The sequence below is a fragment of the Phacochoerus africanus genome, chromosome 15 (genome assembly GCF_016906955.1).
Source record: "Phacochoerus africanus isolate WHEZ1 chromosome 15, ROS_Pafr_v1, whole genome shotgun sequence".
Lineage (NCBI taxonomy): Eukaryota > Metazoa > Chordata > Mammalia > Artiodactyla > Suidae > Phacochoerus > Phacochoerus africanus.
In genome coordinates this window covers 23,587,491-23,608,794 of record NC_062558.1, presented here as the reverse complement: position 1 = coordinate 23,608,794, position 21,304 = coordinate 23,587,491, and the positions used below count along the sequence as shown (strand labels likewise).

The window sequence follows — 21,304 nt, the reverse complement described above, 5'->3', positions numbered from 1 at the left end:
GGGAGAGGGGAGGCTGGCCCGCTGGAGCCCATCCCTGCCAGCAGCCAGCACTGACACCACAGCCCCTGCCTAGACTTGTCCTCCAGAAACCTTACAGCTGAAGCCTCTGAGGCACAAAATGAAATTGCCAATTTCTCATTATATTACAAAGTGTGGTATTTACTGGTTGTAGTTAAAATTCATTTAAAGTGAATCAAGGTGGACTGGAAGTTTGGGGTTAGTAGATGCAAACTATTACATTTAGAGTGGAAAAGCAATGAGATCCTGCTGTATAGCACAGGGAACTCTGTCTAATCACTTGTGATGGAACATGATGGAGGATAATGTGAGAAAAAAGATGTATAGAAGTCTATAACTGGGTCACTTTGCTGTACAGCAGAAATTGACAGAACATTGTAAATCAACTATAATTAAAAAAATTTTTTAATAAAGTGAATCAAGGAAGTGGCCTTTCTCAGGATGAGGGGAAGGTGGGTGGCTGCAGCCACAGCTATAAAATAGTGGTGATGGTTTCTTGGAATTTGGGGGGTTGTTAGGATTTTTCTCTTCTTTTTTTGTAAATTCATTTTTTTGTTTTCCAGAGTGACATGGACAAATGTCAGTGTCAGTAAAAATAGGATGACCACATCATTTTCCACAGTCGAGTTCTAACTCACTGCCTGCATGGACCGTGTTGACTCAGGAGGATCCTTTTGCTGGTCATTCAGGCAGTTTGTAATTCTTCATCATAAAGTGTGATGTGGTCCTGGGGCGTGCACCTTGCACATTTACCTGACTGTCTCTTTAAAATAAATTCCTAAAATAAATTCCTAGGGATGGGATTGCTCTGGATGACACACAGTGCCGAGCGAGGGTGGCAGTTCTTTGGCCTGTGTGCTGGTGTTCCATTGTGAAAATTCAGTAGGCAGTGTTCTGTTGCACTCTTCTGTGTGTCTATTATACTCGGATAAAGAGGGGTTTTTTTTATGATGACTGATACTTACTAAGTGCAGTACTGTGCTGAATTAATATATGCACAGTAAAGCTGTTATGTGCTGATAGGATGATCTTGTTGATGATTCCCGTTAGTGGCTTTTTTCCCCTTCAGTATCACTGAGATATACCCACTTTGACTGAAAAAAAAAAAAAAATGTACAGTGCGAGAGCTGTGAATTTGAGGCAAAATGAGGACTAGGAGACAGCCTCTCAGATAGGAACTGCTCCGGAGATGTGCGGGCAGGGGGCAGTGTGGGTGTGATTTTGGTGAAGGACGATGCATGCAACTAAGCTCACCTTTTATGCTGCTCGTCACCAGTAGCAGATGTTTCCGTTAACCATGTTGGTGATTTTCTAGATGAGAGAAAATGCAAGAAATTGGGCTCATAAAGTTTTCTGAAAATGTCTGAAGGCCTGTTCTGCTGGTTTTTCCCAGAGCACAGAGAGCCTCACTCCTGATCTCCACCCTGAACTCCAGTGGGTGTTGAAGGTCAGCAGCTGCAGTGGCTGGTGACTTCATCCTTGTAGAAGCAGATGGCAAGTGACAGTTTTGAGTTAGCAGGTGACACAAAGCACTGCATATTTAAAATGCACACCATGGTTTGCCTTACATGTATTGCAAAATAACTGCCACAGTAAGTTAATATCCATCACCTCATATAGCTACAAAGAAAAAAAGAATGAAAGAAATGTGTTTTCTGGGAGTTCCCACTGTGCCTCAGCGGTAATGAACCCAGCTAGTATCCATGAGGATGTGTGTTCGATCCCTGGCCTCAATCCGTGGGTTAAGGATCCGGTGTTGCTGGAGCTGTGGGGTAGGCCAGCAGCTGCAGCTCCGATTCGACTCCTAGCTTGGGAAGTTCCATATGCTGCAGGTGTGGCCCTAAAAAAAGAAAAAAACAAATGTGTTTTTCTTGTGACAAAATTTTTTAAACATCAAAGAGGAACCTTTTAGTTCAGGCAGCGCAGAGAGATTCATAAAAACCTAGTGCTGGAGGTTTGAGAAATCACCTTTTCAGTAGGAAGTCAGCAGTTATTTATGAAAGAACAGGCGTGGCTCTTTTTCTGATGCACACCCTGTAATGCCACAGTCCTTCTATCAGATCCAGCCACCACAGTGCGCAGGCTTGGGAGAGGCTGCACTGGAAGGCTCGGCCACCGTTCATGCTGTGGTCCCTCAGGAGCCATCCTCCCTGAGATGCCAGGGTGATTGTTTCAGAGTCACAGAAAGAGGGACGGTCCACTCTCTGGGATGTTGATACGTTATTGGTAAGAGGGCCCCAAAGTCGAAATTTCACAAATACACATTTTTAAATGTCAAGCTTTCCCTTTTGACATCTAGACATGTGCTTCTGTCCCCAGGAAGCCAGTGCTGTGTCCTGTCCTCTATTGGCCGGAGGCAGACCTCTGCCCACGTTAGACATTAAGCCTCCAGAGGGGCCCTCCAGCAAAAGCAAAGACCTGTCAAGGGAAGAGGAGAGAGAGAAGAAAAAGAAAAAGCACAAAAAACGGTCTCGAACAAGATCACGGTCTCCCAAGTACCACTCATCGTCATCCAAGTCCAGGTCCAGATCCCACTCAAAAGCAAAGCATTGTCTTCCCAGTGCCTATCGAACAGCGCGGCGCTCCAGGTGGGTGTGCAGGGTGCCCTGACGGCCATGCATCTGGTGTGGGCACAGCTCCCCGTAAACACAGACCCATGCTCCCCCATGTGTTTGTGCAGAGATGCATCCTGCAAACCGAAATAAGATCTTTTCAAAATATTTAAACTTAACTTTTTAAAACTCATCAACTACTGCCAGGTTTTTGTTTTTTTTTTTTTAATAGATGTATCTAAATGTTAAACTGATTTTGGAAGCAAGCCTGGTGCATTTGCTGAAATGTGTGAAAAAATTCACAGGGTTGGGGGTCTTTGGTTTGAATGAGTAGACTTCCCCGGGCTAATTCGTCTTGAATGCATGAACACCAAAACAGAAGAAATCTGTTCTGTGGCCATGCTCAGCTTCCTGGCACAGCACTTATAAGTGCGTGGAAAAAAGGAAACACAGTGGCACAAATCTGTTTTCTCGATTTAGCTTGCCTCTCCAAACCTCCCACTAAGAGTCATTGTTCAGCCAAAAGCCACCTTCACGAGGAGCCAGCTTTTCAGAAAGCAACTTAACATTTCAGACAATGGACGTAATAAACATGAAAACCTTTAGGAAATCACAGAATTTACTGCTTAGTAAAGCAGTTTGGTGTTTTGTTTTGTCTTGTTTTGTTTTGTTTAAGCACCTGGCTTACAGGAGGTTCAGAAAAGCAAGTTTCAGGTTTTAAAACTTACATCATACCTTCTGATTTATTATTGAATGTTGACTGGACTTTTCTGTTTCTCTTTAGTGTAGCACTTGAATTGATCTAGTTTTCTTCCACAGTTAGTTCTCTCTTTTCCATGGGGAGAGTGCATATGCCCTGTACTTTTTATTTTTTGAGTTTTTTTAGAAAAAGTCATAGTAGGAGTTCCCTTTGTGGCTCAGTGGTTAACAAACCCAACTAGGAACCGTGAGGTTGCAGGTTCGATCCTTGGCCTTGCTCAATGGGTTAAGGATCCGGCGTTGCCATGAGCTGTGGTGTAAGTTGCAGACGCAGCTTGGATCTGGCGTTGCTCTGGAATAGACCAATAGCTGTAGCTCTAATTTGACCCCTAGCCTGGGAACCTCCATATGCCTCAGGTGTGGCCCTAAAAAGGGGGGAAAAAAAGTATACAGGTATACACATATGTCTCTCTGAATATATCCTGAAACAGCATGCTTTCCCTATTTTTGCCCAGACCAGACCTTAAAAGCTTGACAAGTCTACAGTGAACACTTGTAGACAAGGAAATTAGATTTGCCTGCATGATAGATAAATCTCATCTTTGGCTAGTTACATTTTTGCTAGGTTTTTTTCGTTTTATTTGTTTGTTTGTTTCTGCTTTTTAGGGCCATACCCGAGGAATATAGAGGTTCCCAGGCCAGGAGTCAAATCAGAGCTACAGCTGTAGGCCTGCACCACAGCCACAGCAACACCAAATCCATGCCAGTTTTCGACCTGCACCACAGCTCACAGCAACACTGGATCGCTGACCGACTGAGCAAGGCCAGGGATCGAACTTGAGTCCTCATGGATACTAGTCAGATTTATTTCCACTGCGCCACGATGGGAACTCCCTTTTTGGTAGTTCTTTAGAAGTTCCATCATTACACACATACACATACACACATACACACCCTTTGTTGCGATTTAATTGAATGAACAACTTTGCTGACATATTTTCAGTTTTTGAAAGTCCCCAGAAACTCAGATGTATATATCAAAACTTTTTTAAAGTTTCTTATTTGAAAAATCTCTTATGATATATAGCAGAGATAAATAATGTAGGCCTATACAAGCCCTCGGAGTAATTATATACCCAGTAAAATTCTTCCCAATTGTCCTTTATTACAGGGCTCAAACATAAAGTATAATTCATTCATAAATTGCCATCTGGGGGAGCTAGTAAGTATAAAGCCTCCTTAGATCATTTCTTTAGTGTAAGAAGTGAGTTTCATTTTAATGCTGAGTGTTCAGCAAATACACTGTTGTCTGGTAAAATGTAGCCATCTCTTCTGTGAAAAGGAATGAGGTAACGGCCACAGACTTTTCCCCAGATTGGTCTTTCAGAATTTTCCTGAAGTATTCATGGAATATTTGGAATTTTAACTTTCCAGGATTTATGTGCTTTTTATTGACTATATAATAGAGTAAGTCATTTTATATATTATTTTAATACTTTTTAAATAATTTTTTATTTTAGAATAGATTTAGAGTTGTGTTTTTTATATACAAGTATATTTTGTATTGTTTTCATATATTCATTGCTGACAACTGCAAGAGGCAAAATCCTAATCCTTAGTTTGCAATTTTCTATTAAAAGAAAAAAATTAAGTTAGAAAATCTTTAGTATGAGTTCTGTGATGGCAAACCACCAGTCTTACCTTAATTTGAATATTTTATGCAAAGAGAGCTGAGCATTTTTATAACTCAGAATTTTTTTAATTTTTTTTATTTTATTTATTTATTTTTTTTTGTCTTTTGTCTTTTTTTGTTGTTGTTGTTGTTGCTATTTCTTGGGCCGCTCCCGCGGCACATGGAGGTTCCCAGGCTAGGGGTTGAATTGGAGCTGTAGCCACCGGCCTACGCCAGAGCCACAGCAACACGGGATCTGAGCCGTGTCTGCAACCTACACCACAGCTCACGGCAACGCCGGATCGTTAACCCACTGAGCAAGGGCAGGGACCGAACCCGCAACCTCATGGTTCCTAGTCGGATTCGTTAACCACTGCGCCACGACGGGAACTCCAGAATTTTTTTTTAAATCTCAGTAGTATCTATGTGTTACTTCTAATCTCAGTTAAGTCAGCTGACCTAAGCTCACTAAACAGGACAGATCTTTGTGTTTTGCAGTTTAAGATATCAAGACAAAATGCAACTTACAACATTTTTTTTTTAAATTAATATTATGGGAGTTCCCTTTGTGGCTCAGTGGGTTTTGAAGCTGACTAGTATCCATGAGGATGTGGGTTCAATCCCTAGGCTCGCCCAGTGGGTTAAGGCTCCAGCGTTGCCGTGAGCTGTGGTGTAGGTCAGCTGTGGTGTAGGTCGCATACATGGTTCGGATCTGTGTTGCTATGGCTGTGATGTAGGCTCCGGCTGCAGCTCCGATTCAACCCCTGGCCTGGGAACTTCTATATGCCATAGGTACAGCCCTAAAAAATAACAAGAAGAAGAAACAAAACCTTTAGAGTATTTGTCCAGGAAGTTTTGCTTTAAGAGGTAATACGTGGTAGTGATGCTCCTTGAAATCACACCCCATCTGAGCTCAGGGCCAGGGGTGGGTTGTAGGTCTCTGATCAGAGGTTTGGAGCAGAGGCCAGCTGTCCTGTGGTTTGTCTCTGGGTTCTGGGGACGTAAGTCAGATAAGTCATTTTCGCTATGTAGAATCCTGCCTCAGCTTTCGTTTTGGAGAAGAGTGAGTTTTATTTGATAACACTTTTATTTGAAGAGTCAGAGTCAGTTTTATTTTTCTAAGCTGGTTATAGGCCCACTTTCTCAATCCAAGGTGGTACTAATAATTTCTAGGGATCCAACTGGATTTAGAATGAAGCAGTTATAGGGAGTTCCCATCGTGGCGCAGTGGTTAACGAATCCGACTAGGAACGATGAGGTTGCGGGGTCCGTCCCTGCCCTTGCTCAGTGGGTTAACGATCCCGCGTTGCTGTGGCTCTGGTGTAGGCTGGTGGCTACCGCTCCGATTAAACCCCTAGCCTGGGAATCTCCATATGCTGCGGGAGTGGCCCAAGAAATAGCAAAAAGACAAAAAAAAAAAAGAATGAAGCAGTTATAAAATGAGAGGTTGGTGTTCTCAGTAATAAGAATTGTTTGAAGTGTAAAAGAAAAAATTAAATTTTAGCCCAAAAAATTTTTTTTCTTTTGCTTTTTTTTTTAAGGCCATACCCATGGCATTGAAGGTTCCCAGGCTAGGGGTCGAATCAAAGCTGTAGCCGCTGGCCTACACCCAGGCCACAGCAACGCCAGATCCAAGCCGAGTGTGCTACCTACACCACAGCTCACAGCAACACCAGATCCTTAACCCACTGAGACAGGTCAGGGATTGAACCAGCAACCTCATGGTTCCTAGTCGGATTTGTTTCTGGTGAGCCACACTGGGAACTACATAGCCAAAATATTGAAGTTGCTAATGATGCTGTCATAATTCTTTCTTTCTTTCTTTCTTTCTTTTTTTTGTCTTTTTAGGGCCATACCTGCAGCATATGGAGGTTCTCAGGCTAGGGGGTCTAGCCGGAGCTGTAGCTGCCGACCTACACCATAGCCACAGCAACGTGCCAGATCCAAGCCGCATCTGTGACCTACACCACAGCTCACAGCAATGCTGGATCCTTAACCCACTGAGCGAGGCCAAGGATCAAACCCACAACCTCATGGTTCCTAGTCATATTCGTTTCCGCTGAGCCACGACAGGAACTCCCATAATTCTTTATCTATCTTTTCAGATAGAAAAACCCCATTACAGATGTAAGATCTACATAGACTGTATCAGACTTGTTTATTGGGCCTGACACAACTTAATTGATTGTTTTAAAAAGACTGTTACCAGGAGTTCCTGCCATGACACAGCAGGTTAAAATCGATCTGGTATTGTCTCTCTGCTGGCATGGATCCAATCCACAGCCTGGCACAGTGGGTTAAGGCTCTGGTGTTGCCACAGCTGTAGCATAGATCTCAGCTATGGCTCAGATTTGATCCCTAACCTGGGAACTTCCATATGCCACAGGTGCAGCCAAAAAGAACAAAGACTGTTACCAGCTCCAAGTAAAATGACTTTTGTTATTTCTACTTGTCATGGGATACTGCAGTTGAAATATATTTTCTTTTGCATATTAAATTACTAAAGTCCTATATAAAATATAGAAAGTTAAGATTATGTTTATATATTAATGTTCGCACAGTCGAGGTCCCATTTACCTAATATGTCTACATTACAGATGACTCTGGCTCTCCAGTGATGAATTAGTCATAGAAAAATCTTTGGTTTTGGAAATCAGTCTGTTGCTTCTCAGAAAGCATAGTGATTAACACAAGGAAGTATTCAGTGTCTTTTAAGTCAACATTGATTAAAGTATAAGATTTCTTTCTCTGTTTATTCTGCTTTTATATCACAATAGGTTTTATTTAATGTGATGAAGATGTACTCATACAGTTTACTGCTTAAAATTAAAATTCAGTTTTAACAGTTTAGGCATTTTTAAAAGCTTGAAATTCAGTTAACTTTGAAAGTTCCTGCTAAGATCACCTTTGGTGTCTCTTCATTGGTTAGTTGGTGTCTAAAGAGGGGAGGTTCTAGGTGGATCTTTGCACCCCCGCGTTTTGAGGCTTTCACTCGGGGAGGGGCATGAGAGCTGGGGGTTAATGTGGCATTTCTAATAGTTATATTTAATGTTCAGAAAAAACTCAGGCGGGCAAAATTTGGTGGTAGTTTAGTTTGGAATTTGTAATTCCTCATGCTTCCACCTTGATAAACTGCACAGCAAACCAGTCATGTTTACAGTTGGTTTAATTTCCAGATCATGATCCTTAAAAAGGTCAGGACGCTTGCCATTTCTCACGAGGTGACGTTTGCATGCTGGCATCCAAGGAGTAAATCATAACCCCAGAGCCACACACTGACAGCACAGTGTGGGAGGTGGGTGGGGGGCTGCAGGAGGCACTGGCCCCTCCAGAGAGGAGGGGGCACTAGGGGTAAAGTTGGCTCCACAGGTCAGGCTTGAGAGGAACTAGATGGAGTCAGGAGCCTCTTGGTGTTCAGGCTTTCGGGGCAGCAGTTCCCTGAGGACCGAGAGCAGTAAAGTAAGAGGAAGGGAGGGTGCGGCTTCGATGACATGGTTCAATGTCAGTGGAAAGAAGCTGTTTGTAAATATCACCATTATTCAGATGAAAAGTTTCATTATGCCTTTATTTGAAAGCCAGCCATTAAGATTACTCAAGAAAAACATATCTGAGTTGCATTATGCTTAAAATTTTTTTTAATTCAGGCTATTTCATCTTCTTTATAAGAAGGCCTCTGGCCACATTATACAGATGATTTACTCATGAAATGGAATTCCTGTTTCTTGCACTGTGTCATGGTAGCAATATTAAGAGCCTAATTAACAGAATAAAAGCATTAGAGCTTCTTTAATTAAAATAAAACCTAAATATTATCTGATGTAGCTTAGAGCCCTTAATTCTGAGATGGGCTTTTTTCCCAGATAACTTGAACTCTACTGGTAACAGCCACTTCGCTTTAAAGAAATCTAATCTAATAGCCACTGCAAAATGGTATTGTGTTTCAAAGCTATGAATTTGCAGACATTAAGAAGTAATTTATTTTTCCTAATTATTGAGTTCATTGTAGGGTCCTGCGTTTAAGCATGCCTTAGGTGCTGTAGCTTTGATTAAGCAGAGCGTTCTTCAGGGTTCTAGTAACTGCCCAGCCCAGCATGTTTTATTCTGAAAGTGGGGTGTGCAGCTCCATATCCCAGAGCCACAGCCTCCCCAGGAACCCCAAGCACAGAGCCTTATCAGAGCAGCTCGGCAGCAGCAGAGCGAGACAGTTAGCAGGCAGCTTCAACCACGAACAGATTGACTCCCAGAGCTCTTTTGAGGGAAAATCTCATAAAATGTCAAGGTGTCTGACTGACCTCACCTTTAAAATCTGTTACCTGAATCTTAGGAAAGGTCCGGGGGAAAAAATCAAAACCATTGTCCAAGCTGAAAAGCGGTTGTGAGAGGAGCCCCGAGCAGAGGACAGTTCACCCGGAGCAGGCTCGCTTGGTGGCTGGGATGTTTTTCAGGAATGACTCGGGGTTTTCCTGAGATGCAGAGGGTGGCATGTAATTACAAACTCATCTCTGCCAACCGTAGCGTGTGCTGTTTGGGGGATTTTATTGTAGCTAAAATGATTCAGTATAGAATTTTTTTAGATGGCAGAGTCAAACATCCCTTCTTTATATTGTTTTTGAGTGGGTTGTCATAGAAACAAAACAAAAAGACATCCGTTTTTTTCCCCAGATTTCTGCTTATTTCAGGTCTTCCCAAAACAGTAGTTTCACTGAATGAACAAAAAAACTAAGAGTCCTAAACCCATTGTTATAGGGCCTTTGGTAAAGACCTCGACCCTGTGGGCGAGGGTCTCAAGCTGGAGCTCCGAGTGCTGGTGTCCGTGGGTTTGGCTGCCCACGTTGCTCACAGCCCTATGTGAAGAGAGTAGTCCTTTGCCGGGCACACGAAAAGGAAGAATCAAATATCAGTGGGTAGTTTTGTGTCCAAGAAACCTCATTAGCAGAGCATTTAGCCAGAATTTCCATGGGAATGGCACAGTCTGAATTGGATTGAAGGTAGAGGCTTCATGCCAGTGGGCCTGCAGCCTGATCCTCTCGCTAAGAGGTCCGTAAGATTAGCGTGAATAAGAGGTATTTCCAGGTAATCCTCCAGTTTCGTGAATTTATCGTTTCTTCCTCTTGCCAGTATTCAAAACAAGTAGGAAGAACTGACTTGAATCTCACTGCCTTTCTCAACTAATTTTGATGGAAATATCAATGAGCTGAACATTGTTAGGGCGATCAGATGGAGGAGGCAGGAGGAGAAGCAGCAGACCTGTGTTGGCCATGAACTGCATGGACCTAGTCCAGGGGGCTGGCTGCTGCTGACCGTCCGGTTAGAAGCTCAGCATCGCTGTGACAGGCATCTGCCTCTGAACAGGGATCCAGGCCAGGGGCGGCCCGCCTCGTGGTGGCTGTGTTCCTCATCCTTCCGACACAGGATTGACATGCCTGCCTCTCTTCCCAGGTCCCGGTCCCGGTCTCCTCGGAGGCGAGCACACTCTCCCGAGCGACGGCGGGAGGACAGGAGTGTCCCCACTGCCTACCGGATGAGCAACAGCCCTGGCGTCAGCAGGAAGCGGACCCGGTCCAGGTAGGCGCTGAGCCTTCATACTGCAGAAGCTGCAGTGGCAGAGGCAGAGAGGTTTGTGCTCAGCTTCCGGCACAGGGCTGGGGGTAGTCAGAGGCAACTGCTTTGGCCGATCTGGAGTTGTCCTGCTTTGGGGCTCAGAAGCGGAGGACCACTACCCCCACAGTGCTGGAATCGGGGGCCCTCTGTCTTTGCAGCAAGTCGCCCCCCCTTGCGGTCACATTTCCCCCAGGTCCAGCTGCCCCTCTGTACCCCTATACTCAGCTCCTCACCCGTCACCTGTTCAGAAGGGAAAGGAGGTGTAGAGATGAGCAGCAAGGAATATCAGAAGTTCAAGTCTCAAGTGGATCCCTGTTGCTGCCTGAATGATCAGGCCACAGATGCAGCTCCCAGGAGAGGGTGATAGGGTCCTCGTGTGGCCTCAGAGCAGAGAGGGGGTCCATCCTCTGATCTCTTGACCACTAGGAGAGACCTGTACAGTTTAGAACGAGGGAGGCCGGCTCCCAGGCCTCTTAAAGGGGAAGGCCTGGCTGTTGCGCCCAGTCTCTGCCTCTGAAGCTCACTGAGCAAGGGCCCCGCTCCCCCACCCCGGGAGAGTGCCGAGGCTGACCTCTCACACCAGAAGCCCTGGCACCACCACTCACTTGAGTAGACACAAGGACCCAGACCAGGACCATGGCTGGTGGACCAGTGGGCGTCCCCCTCGCAGCCGAAAGGCACTGTATGGGGATCATCCTTTCTAGCATGGGTGATGCCACCTGAATACCTTACATCACTTGGCTTGTGTTTCCATTCCCTCCAACAATGAGAGCTCCTTGAATTTTGTGTCCCCACGCTAGAGTCAACGCAGGCCTGGCTCTGGTAGGTGGACAAGGGGCATTGCTCTCCCAGTGACTTGGGTGCCCAGAAAAGGACAAGATGCAATTGTCATACATAGTAATCTCAGATTTCATAACATTACACTGCTGAGTGTTTGTGTAAGGATACTCAGGGTTCCAGAACCTTCCGGGGACAGATCTGAATTCCAAGTGTCCACCATTCTTGGACAAATGAACCTAGTCATCACCCCAACCTGCTTCAGAGATGCCCCTTCATCAGCAATGCCCTTAACAGGAATAGTTCTGAAAGGCGTTTCTAACTGAAAAATGTTCCTGCAGTCTGGCTAGTTAGGCTGTAGTTCCATTAATTGATAAAATGTCATCTTTTTTTTCCTGTAAAACAGAAAAATCAGCAAAGGAGCTGTAAAGCTGATAGATTTCAGCAAAGGCTTCATGTACAAACTTACTCCATCTGTTTATAAATTACACTTTGTGCCTTAGAACTCCCACACTAAGCATACGGGACTATTCCAGGATAATATAAGGAAAATTGAAGTCCATTTAAAATTTTATTCCTTATGCAAGTAATTGTTTGACATTTGGTATATATAAAGGGCATGGTCTAAAATTAATTCCTTGTAGCAGAAAATCTCTCCTAACAGAAGAGTTCTTACTTTGCCCTCAAATTAACCTTTGCGTTAAGAGATGTCACTAAAGAAGATGGTGGTCATATTAGGATTCATCAGCATTTGTGTTATCATTGGAACCTTAATAAGTCACACAAAAGAAGTTAAGACTTGACATACTGCAGGCCTGAGCCACCCTGACCTGACTCTGAGGGGCTGAGGCCGGTGGTGGATTCAGGAGGAGCTCGGTGGTGGTGAACATGTGCACGATTACTGGTCACTTTTGTGCTCTAGATTATAAACCCAAAGTTGTCTGTAATTCCAGAATATCTTCTATTAGCAGATGAGTTCTGTTGACCCAGCAATCAGGCTGTTCCCTCCACCCTGGTACGCAAAGTAGCTGTGGGGTCTCTGCTTCAGTGTGGCAGCAGGTGACTGACTAGCCACCAAGTCAGGGTCACTTTCACCCCATCACATCACCCCAACTGAGAGGAAAGTGCCTCCTGCCAGAGTTGAAGGGTTGTTTCCACAAGCTGAACATTGAGTGATGCTCTCACTGACTTTTTTTTTTAAGGTTTTTTAAAACTTATTAGAAAGTTTTAAACTTACCGTTTAAAAATAGTACAGTGAACACCTCTCTGCATGAAATCTGTAGCTCTTTTCACGGTGTTAACATTTTGCCACATTTGCCTTTCTCTGTCTCCTCCTCTTCCTCCCTGTGTCCTTCCTTTGGGTGTGTGTTTCATGAGTTTGACAGGTCCAGGCCAGCTGTATTGCTGAAGGTCCCACACTTTGGATTTGTCTTACTGTGTCCCCTTGATTGTGTTCTTGTCAAGACTTTTTAGCAAAAATCCTCTATAGATGATGTTGTTTTATTTCCCGTTGCATCACACCAGGAGACACACCAGTGTTCTTTTGTCCCATTGCCAGTGATACTGTTTGATCGCTTGGTTAAAGTTGCATCTGCTGTGTAACTGTACCTCTTCCTCTTTGAACTAACAAGTAATCTGTATAGGGTGGCACTGGGACAGTGTGAATGTCCTGTTGCCAGCAGCTTTCTCCTCATTTCTTCTCTCAAGACCCTCCGCCCCCACCCTCTGTTTTAGTATCAGTGTGGACTTTGGGTTTTAGGGCGTTGTTTTTTATTCATGGTTCAACAATCTATTACCATTATATTCTATTTGATGGTGGCATTGTCTCACATCTGGCTCCATTGTTCTCTGAGCACTTTGTCACTTTTGGCAAAAGATATTCCAGGAGTAGCTGGTGGTTTGCCTGCCCCAGACCTGGGATCAGCCGTTTCTCCTAGGAATCCTGGCTCCTTTTAGTGTTTGGAAATCCAGATCTGGCTATAATAAATATTTTTAAAAGTAAAGTTCATGACAATGTTTATCCAAATCATACACACTCCAATAGGAAATCCCAGTTACTTTTTGACACTAAATAGTAAATGACTGGTTATGGGACTCTTAACATTGAATTCCTACTGCTTAGCACTGTGATGAACATGTCAGTAAATGCTCATTGAGTGACTGAATGAGAACATACTGCTTGGAGTTCCTGTTGTGGCTCAGCAGAAACAATCCGACTAGGAACCATGAGTTTGTGGGTTCAATCCCTGGCCTCTCTCAGTGAGTTAAGGATCCAGTGTCGCAGCGAGCTGTGGTGTAGGTTGCCGACGCGTCTCAGATCTGGCATTGCCATGGCTGTGGCGTAGGCCGGCGGCTTTAGCTCCAGTTGGACCCCTAGCCTAGGAATCTCCATATGCCACAGGTGCAGCCCTGAAAAGCAAAATATATATATATATATATATATATATATATATATATATATATATATATATACTGCTCTTACATGATTCGCACATCACATGTAAAGTGTTCTTAATTTCCAGTAGACTTTGACTATCAAGGGTGCCTGTCATAATTCTCAAGGGCAACCACTATAAAATAATAATAATAATAATAAAGGCTAAAAATCCAAAAGAGAATGTTTAAGAGAACCTTTAAAATGCTTTACTAGGAGTTCCCATTGAGGCTCAGCAGGTTACGAATCTGACTAGTATCCATGAAGATGCAGGTTCAATCCCTGGCCTCACTCAGTGGGGTCAGAATCTGACATTGCCCTGAGCTGTGGTGTAGGTTGCAGATGCAGCTCAGATCCCTCATTACTGCAGTTGTGGTGTAGGCCAGCAGCTGCAGCTCTGATTCAACCCCTAGCCTGGGAACTTCCATATGCCATGGGTGCGACCCTTAAAAAAAAAAAAAAAGACTGATTGCAGTGGCTTGGGTCACTGTGGAGGCACAGGTTTGATCCCTGGCCAAGATTGATTTGATCCCTTTCATATGCTGCAGGTGCAGTCATAAAAGACATTGAATTTATTTATAATTTAAAGACTTGCCACAAAACTCTGATGGCTTTTATCAGTAGAGTCTTACAAATATTCGAGAAAAGGGGGACACCAATCTTATAGACACTTCAAAGGAAATAGAAGAGGGACACCTCCCAGCTCACCTCCTGTGACCATCCTAGAGCAGATGGGCAGCAGTGTGTGTGGCTGCGTCCGCTTCTGTATGGTGTGTTTGCTGGGAGGTGTGTGGATGCACTTGCACATGCATGTGGGTATTCACAAGTTAATACTCTCTGGAATGTAAGTGCAAAAATCCTTCACAAAATATTAGCTGATCTGAGTCCAGCAGTTTACTAAAAGGATAATACATCAGCACCAAATGGGGTTTGTCTCAGGAATGCAGGGTTCTTTAACATTCAAAAACCAGTCATTGTGTAATTCACAGTGTTTACAGAGTAAATGAAGAAAATCATGCGACAGCTCATTAGATGCAGAAAAGGCATTTGACACAACTCATCACCCATTCATTCAAAAGAAAAAGAAGGGGAAAGCCTTGACAAACCGAGACTAGAAGGAAATCTTCTCCACCTGATAAAGAGCATCTCTAAAAAACCCACAGCTAACATTACACTTGCTGGTGCCTTGCCCTGAGATCAGAGCCAAGGCCAGGGTGTCTGCTCTGTAATGGAATTCATAGTGCGACCATAAGGCAAGAAAAAGAAGTCGAAGGCATAAAGATCACAAAGGAAAACGTAAAACTCTCTCTCTTCACATGACTGTGTAAAATCTTCAGGACTCTCTAAGTTTCTTTCCATATGTTAGCCTAGGACAATTGAAAAATGAAGTTACAAACAATGCCATGCATAACAATATCAAAAAACAAACTACTTACGGATAAAAGTAAGAAAATATGTGCAAGATCTCTGTCCTAAAAACCACAAAATATTTTAGAGAAAATGTTTAAGAAAAGTAAATGGAGAGAAAGTCTATATTCTTGGATTCGAAGCCCCAGCATTATTCAAATGGCTTTGCTCCACAGATTGATCTATAGATCCAATACAGTCCCGTTCAAAACTCCATGGACTTCTTATAGAAATTGGCAAACTGACTAGCAGTCCAAACAACCTTGAAAACTAACTTGGAGGACTTTTACTACTGATGCAAGACTTCCTGGAAAGCTCCAATAATCAGACAGTGTGAGAGCTGTACCTTAAAAAGACAGAGAGCTGAAACAATGCACTGAGGAAAGTCTTTCTAAACAAAACTTATGAACACCTGGATGTCAGAAAGAAAAGTGATCTGTACCCCCATACGCCAGGTTTAACTCAGGATGGATCACAGACCCAAGCATGATAATTAGAACCAGTCAGTTTTTTGAAGAAAAGGAGAATGCCCTTGTGACCTTGGAAGTGGCAGAGATTTCTGAGGACACAGAAATCTCCCCCAAGAGAAAAAATAATAAATTTGACTTTGTGGAAATTAAAGACTTCATTAAAAAGGCACAATTAAGAAAGTACACAAGGAGTTCCCGTCATGGCGCAGCGGTTAACAAATCTGACTAGGAACCATGAGGTTTTCAGGTTCGATCCCTGGATTAAGATTCTGGCGTTTGTGTGAGCTGTGGTGTAGGCTGCAGACACAGATCGGATCTGGCATTGCTGTGGCTGTGGCGTAGGCTGGCGGCTACAGCTCCGATTGGACCCCTAGCCTGGGAACCTCCATATGCCGAGAGTATGGCCCTAGAAAAGACCAAAAAAAAAAGTATATGAGGGAGTTCCTTGATGGCCTAGTGATTTGGCATTGTCACTGCTGTGGTATGGGCTCGACCCCTGTCCCAGAAATTTTCACATGCTACAGGCATAGCCAAAAAAAAAAGAAAGTGTAGTGGCAGGCCCCAGACGGGGAGAGAGATTTACAATGTGTATCTTTGACAAAGGCCTGTGTCAATTCCAAAAAGACAACCCAGTTAGGAGGCAGTGGACTTGAAAGACACTCAGAAGAGAGTATATTTAAATAACCAGTGAAGACAGCCTATGCTAAGATTCTGCTCAGCATTGTGACTTGTCCCTCAGGGAAATGCAGGTTAAAACCACAGTGAGGGAGTTTCCATTGTGGCTCAGCGGAAATGAATCCAGCTAGCATCCATGAGGATGCGGGTTCGATCCCTGGCCTCGTTCAGTGGGTTAAGGATCCAGTGTTGCCATGAGCTGCAGTGTAGTTCAGGTGGCCGGATCCCACATTGCTGTTGCTGTGGGGTAGGCCAACACTGCAGCTCTGATTTGACCCCTAGCCTAGGAACTTCCATATGCTGTGAGTGTGGCCCTAAAAAGCAAAAAATAAATACCACAATGAGGTGCTCCTTACACTGACCAGAATAGCTCAAAGTAAACAACACAAGTGGTACTGTTGACAAGCGTGCAAGCTGCTGTAACCCTGAAACATGGCTGGAGGGTGTGCAGGATGGTCCAGCACTTGGGGCACAGCTTGGTAGTTTCTTGCCAAGTTAAATACCTACTGCCCCATGGCCCAGCTGTGCTAGTCCCAAGCGTTCACGCACCATAAACTTTTGACCACAAAGCAACTTGATGTGTGATTGCCAGAAACTGCCTATTAGCAAAGGAGAGCCTGAACAACTGACGGCTGGTTCACCCAGTGTAATGGTACCTGGCAGTGAGAAGCAGCAGCCTGGTGATACAGCACCTCACACACAGGAGAGCCCCAGAAGCATTCTGTTGGGCAAAAGGAGCCAGCCGCAAAGGACTGAGCCTGCAGGGTCCCATTTATCTGAGGTTTCACTTACGTGATAAAAGTCAGAGCAGTGGGGACCTCGGGGGGGTGGAGGCTGGGGGTGTCTAGATAACCATGAGCATCCATGGAGGAACCTCTTGGGTGACAGTGTTCCTGATCGTGACAGGGGTCTGGGTTTCACCTTGTGTGCAGCTTGCCAAAACTCATCAAACAGTGCTACAGACATTTGCATTTCACTGGTGTAAAGTGCACCTCAATTTAAAGTTTTTAAAGGGGGGGTACTTAATTTCTTCAGCAAATGCTTGAAAAATTTTGTCGGGAGATCAAGTATTAGTGAAATTGAATCTGATTGACCGTTCAGGATTGCTAACCTAAAGAACTCACCCAGATATGAGGCTGAAATCATTTGGACATGTCTCATGCTATAAATATTTATTTGCTGCTTCCTTTGAAATCCTAGTTATATGGTTTACAGACATAAAAATTCACAAAACTTCTGAACGTAGGAAATAGGTCTGTTGCATGTGGTTTCTACCTTTCTGTACTCAGCAGGGGGAACAGCCTCTCTGTTCATGGACCTCCCTTCTCCATCCTGGCCTGCACCCTGGGCCACCCACCAGCAGCCCCAGCTCACCAGGGATACTCACCACAGCAGAATTTAAGTTACCAAGCTGCTGGCCCCTGGGGCCAGGTCCTTCTTGTTGTTAAGGCAGAGCTGGGAAGCTGGGCCCTGCCAGGCGGGGGTATCAGCTTGCTTCTCTAGCCCAGCACTCTGATACTCCAGGGGCCCAGACCCAGGTAGGCGCCCCCATCAGCCTCCTGGGCAGCCCTGCTGAGCCTCTCGTCCTTCATCAAGGCCGGCACTGGAGCTGGGTGGTGGGCAAGGCACCCAGTGTAGAGCCCACATGCTGCAGACAAGGCGGGGGTGGGGGGAGTGGGGCCTCCAAGGAAATGCCCTGATGGAGTGATAGGGCAACTGGTCTTGGGGATGAGCAGTCAAATGGACAGGCCCTGGGGTATCTCCGATTTGGGAAGGGCCATGCCAACCACCTCAGTCCCCAGGAGCTAGAGGAGTCTGAGCTGTGCAGGCTCAGGACATCTGCCTTAGGGCAGTAGAAGTAGTGCAGGTGACCTAGCGCTGGAGGGCAAGCCTTGCTCTGACGGCCAGGGTGTGTCTCCCAAGGCCAGTTCCTGTGCCCTCACCCTGCAGCGCACAACGGGGCAGGGGATTCATCCTTTGGGTGCTGCAGCACTTGTAGCCCAGGAGGACGGGAGGGAAAGCAAGAGAAACACGAGATGAGTGGTGACACATCCCCGCAAGGAATCTCCAGGAGGTACTCAGTTAAAGCAGAAGCGCAGACTGTCCTCAGCGCCCGTGCTGTGTGTGTGGGTGGGAGCTTTAAGGGGAGGTAACAGGTGGTTCCTCTCAAGAGGGACCTCAGGGTGCCAAGATCAGGGAGGGCTCAGCACACATCTGCACCTCAGCGCTTTTAACCACCCACGCGCCACTCCTCGCTGTTCTAGGGCAGGTATGGAGTGACACCTGCGGGACGCTCAGGGCAGCTCCTTTGGGGGTAGGCGGCTGGGCTCAGGTGAAGTGCAGCAGGGGGTCTGGATGGGAGAAGGAACTGGGTGGGGGGTTCCTGACATGGAATCTCAGGGTCAGTGAGGCCTGGGTTGGGGCCGGATGGGGGTGGGGGGGCCGAACCCGGCAGCCTGGGACTGCACCCACTCATTCTGCCTCAGCCTGCCAGCTGCAGGCCAGAAGGGCACTGAGCTTCTGTGCACATGATGCTGGATTTTAATAATTTTCCATTTCTTGTTGGAAATTCCCATTAAGTCAGCATAAATGAACAAGCAATACAAACAGCACTTGGGTATTTTAAATGCACATGAAGTGCTGGTCATGTTTTAAACCCCACAGGCATCTGACTTCAAGACTTCTGCTGAGAAGGTGGTCTACATTTTACTTCTGTGTGACTTTTGTTACCACCATCAGTTTTGAGTTGAATAAAATGTGTAGTTTTTGAAAGGAGTTCATGTGTGTAGAAAGGTAAAGTTTCCAGCTTATCCCTTGGAAAGCACCGAGAGCCCTTCAGAGTCAGTGGTGTGCCTTTATCTAAAACTGCTTTCCTTCCAGAAGCCCCCATGAGAAGAAGAAGAAGAGGCGCTCACGGTCGCGGACCAAGTCCAAGGCCGGTTCTCAGCCAGCCTCCCCGAGCAAGCAGGCCGCACGCCGGCACTCGGCCAGCATCTCTCCTGTGGAGAGTCGGGGCTCCAGCCAGGAGCGCTCCAGGTAACCCTGCCCTGACCTCTGGGTCACAGGACCCTTCTTAGGGGCTGGTGAGAGGGGTGGGCTAGGAGCACCCCAGCCTGGGCCCTGCTCCTCACATCCTCCTCCATGTGTCACTCGGGCTCTAAAGGAGCAGAAGCTGGAAATGGAGGATGGTTCTGAGACAGGGGTATTGAGGGAGGGGCGGGCACTGGAGTCGGATGTGCGGGGTGAGGCCCTCCCTCCCAGGCTGCACAGGCTGTGGGACGTCTGCCCTGTTGACTGGCTGCCAGTGTTGTCAACAGGCTTTGCCAGACAGCCCCCTCCACCCAGACCCTGGGCAGGTGCAGGGTCACTGGGGATCAGGGTCTCCCATTCCTGGTTGTAGACCTTTGCTCCCATCAGTGTGAATCACGGGCGCCCCGCAAGACTGGAGTTGTAGGCATGTCAGCAGCAGAAACCACAGCTCACTTGAGGTGGGTCGGGTGTAAGATGTGGCTTCTTTCAAGGTGACACCTAACTCATCCAGGCCCCAACCGTCAGCTGTGTGAGGTGTCCACACCCCACAAGTGCACAGGGTGAGCTGGAGGCGCCACTCAGGCTGTGATCACAGTCAGGGAGTGCAGTGCCAGCTTTCTGGTGCTTTTGTCTTTTTCTTCCATCTCTCTCTCTTTTTTTTAATGTGTCTTATATAGTGTTTATCTGAAAGTATTTTTTGAGTTAGCATATGTATAAATTATAAAACTTAAAATGTTTCAAATGTGTTACATAAAATATAAACATAAAATGTATTTATAAGGGTGATTTATTTTCTAAAGAAACTGGAAACAAGTAAAATAAAGCAGCTTTTTAAAGTATTTTTGAAGCCCCTGACCTCTGTCTCTACTTGCATTAGGGGAGTTTCTCAGGAAAAAGACGGTCAGATCTCATCGGCAATTGTTTCTTCTGTGCAGAGCAAAATCACTCAGGTAAAGTGGGAGTGGGCCTCTCTTCGCTGCCCTTTTTTTTATAAAGGGCTTAAGTTCACTTCCTGGCCCCTCATCTCATGGATTGACAGGGTCCTGGGCTGCTCGCCTGGAGACAGTGGTGTGGGTCTTGCCCTGGGGTGGCCGGTCCCCTGCGACCAACCGAGCGACCTGGAGCCACGCCCCTCATTCCCCAGGCCTTGCCTCTGAGCCTTCTTGGGTCCCCACAGTGAGGTTTGCAACGGCCCCGCCCTTGGACGTGCTCCTAGTCACCCAGCATGTTTCCCCAAGTCTCCTCGGTCTTTAGCTGCTAACATTTCCGCAAACGACTTCACTGCATGGATTATCTGCTTCCGGAGTCTTAACGGAGCCCCTGGAAATGTCCTGTCTCTCCCTGCGCAGGACCTCATGGCCAAAGTAAGAGCGATGCTCGCAGCTTCCAAAAACATGCAGACTAGTGCCTCCTGAGCCCGGCCAGGGCCATGGGCGACTGGGCTGGGCCTGGGGCCCCAGCGTCGGAGGTTCCAGAAGCCGGCGGAGCAGAGGAGCACGCTTCTGCACAGACCACCGCAGAGCCCCGCCCACATCCTCCCCGGCTCCCTTGGACAGTTGGCGGGTTTTGTAAATTAATTTTTGATGACATTTTCAGTTTAAAATTTTTGACCAGCAGTCTCCTACCTGTATATTTGTAAATAATATCATGTTTCTGTGAAAATGTATTATCAAATAAAATGGGAGGAAAACACCTTTTTAGCTAGTAATTGTGGGCAGTTTCTTCCTTTTTTGGCTTGTGAGTTTTTTACCATTTGTCTTCTGCCACCAGCCTCTAACACTTGTTACAGGGACATCGTGGTGATGTGTGGAGTGTGGACACCTGTTAGGCTTGCCTGTCTCTCGGCTCCTGGCAGCGGTCAGAGGTCAGGCATGCCCTGCACTGCTGGGCACACAGCCACGGCCGTCTCAGCTCCTGGCAAAGCAGGAGAGGCAGGCGGGCTGGATCAGCCCCAGGACTAAGCTGTTTG

The 21,304-nt window shown here is 45.9% G+C and overlaps 1 protein-coding gene across 4 annotated transcripts in view; it reads left to right on the top strand.

The window, feature by feature from the left end:
* The window catches only part of SFSWAP (splicing factor SWAP), a 77,505-nt gene extending 56,462 nt beyond the window's left edge, over positions 1 to 21,043 (top strand). For all 4 annotated transcript variants that reach the window (XM_047762449.1, XM_047762448.1, XM_047762450.1 and 1 more), the window contains 5 exons: positions 2,338 to 2,606; positions 10,381 to 10,506; positions 19,186 to 19,341; positions 20,213 to 20,285; positions 20,685 to 21,043. In XM_047762449.1, coding sequence (XP_047618405.1) covers positions 2,338 to 2,606; positions 10,381 to 10,506; positions 19,186 to 19,341; positions 20,213 to 20,285; positions 20,685 to 20,750 — 690 coding nt within the window. In that variant the 3' untranslated portion in view covers positions 20,751 to 21,043. The remainder of the gene's footprint in view (positions 1 to 2,337; positions 2,607 to 10,380; positions 10,507 to 19,185; positions 19,342 to 20,212; positions 20,286 to 20,684) is intronic.
* The last annotated feature ends 261 nt before the right edge of the window (positions 21,044 to 21,304 follow it).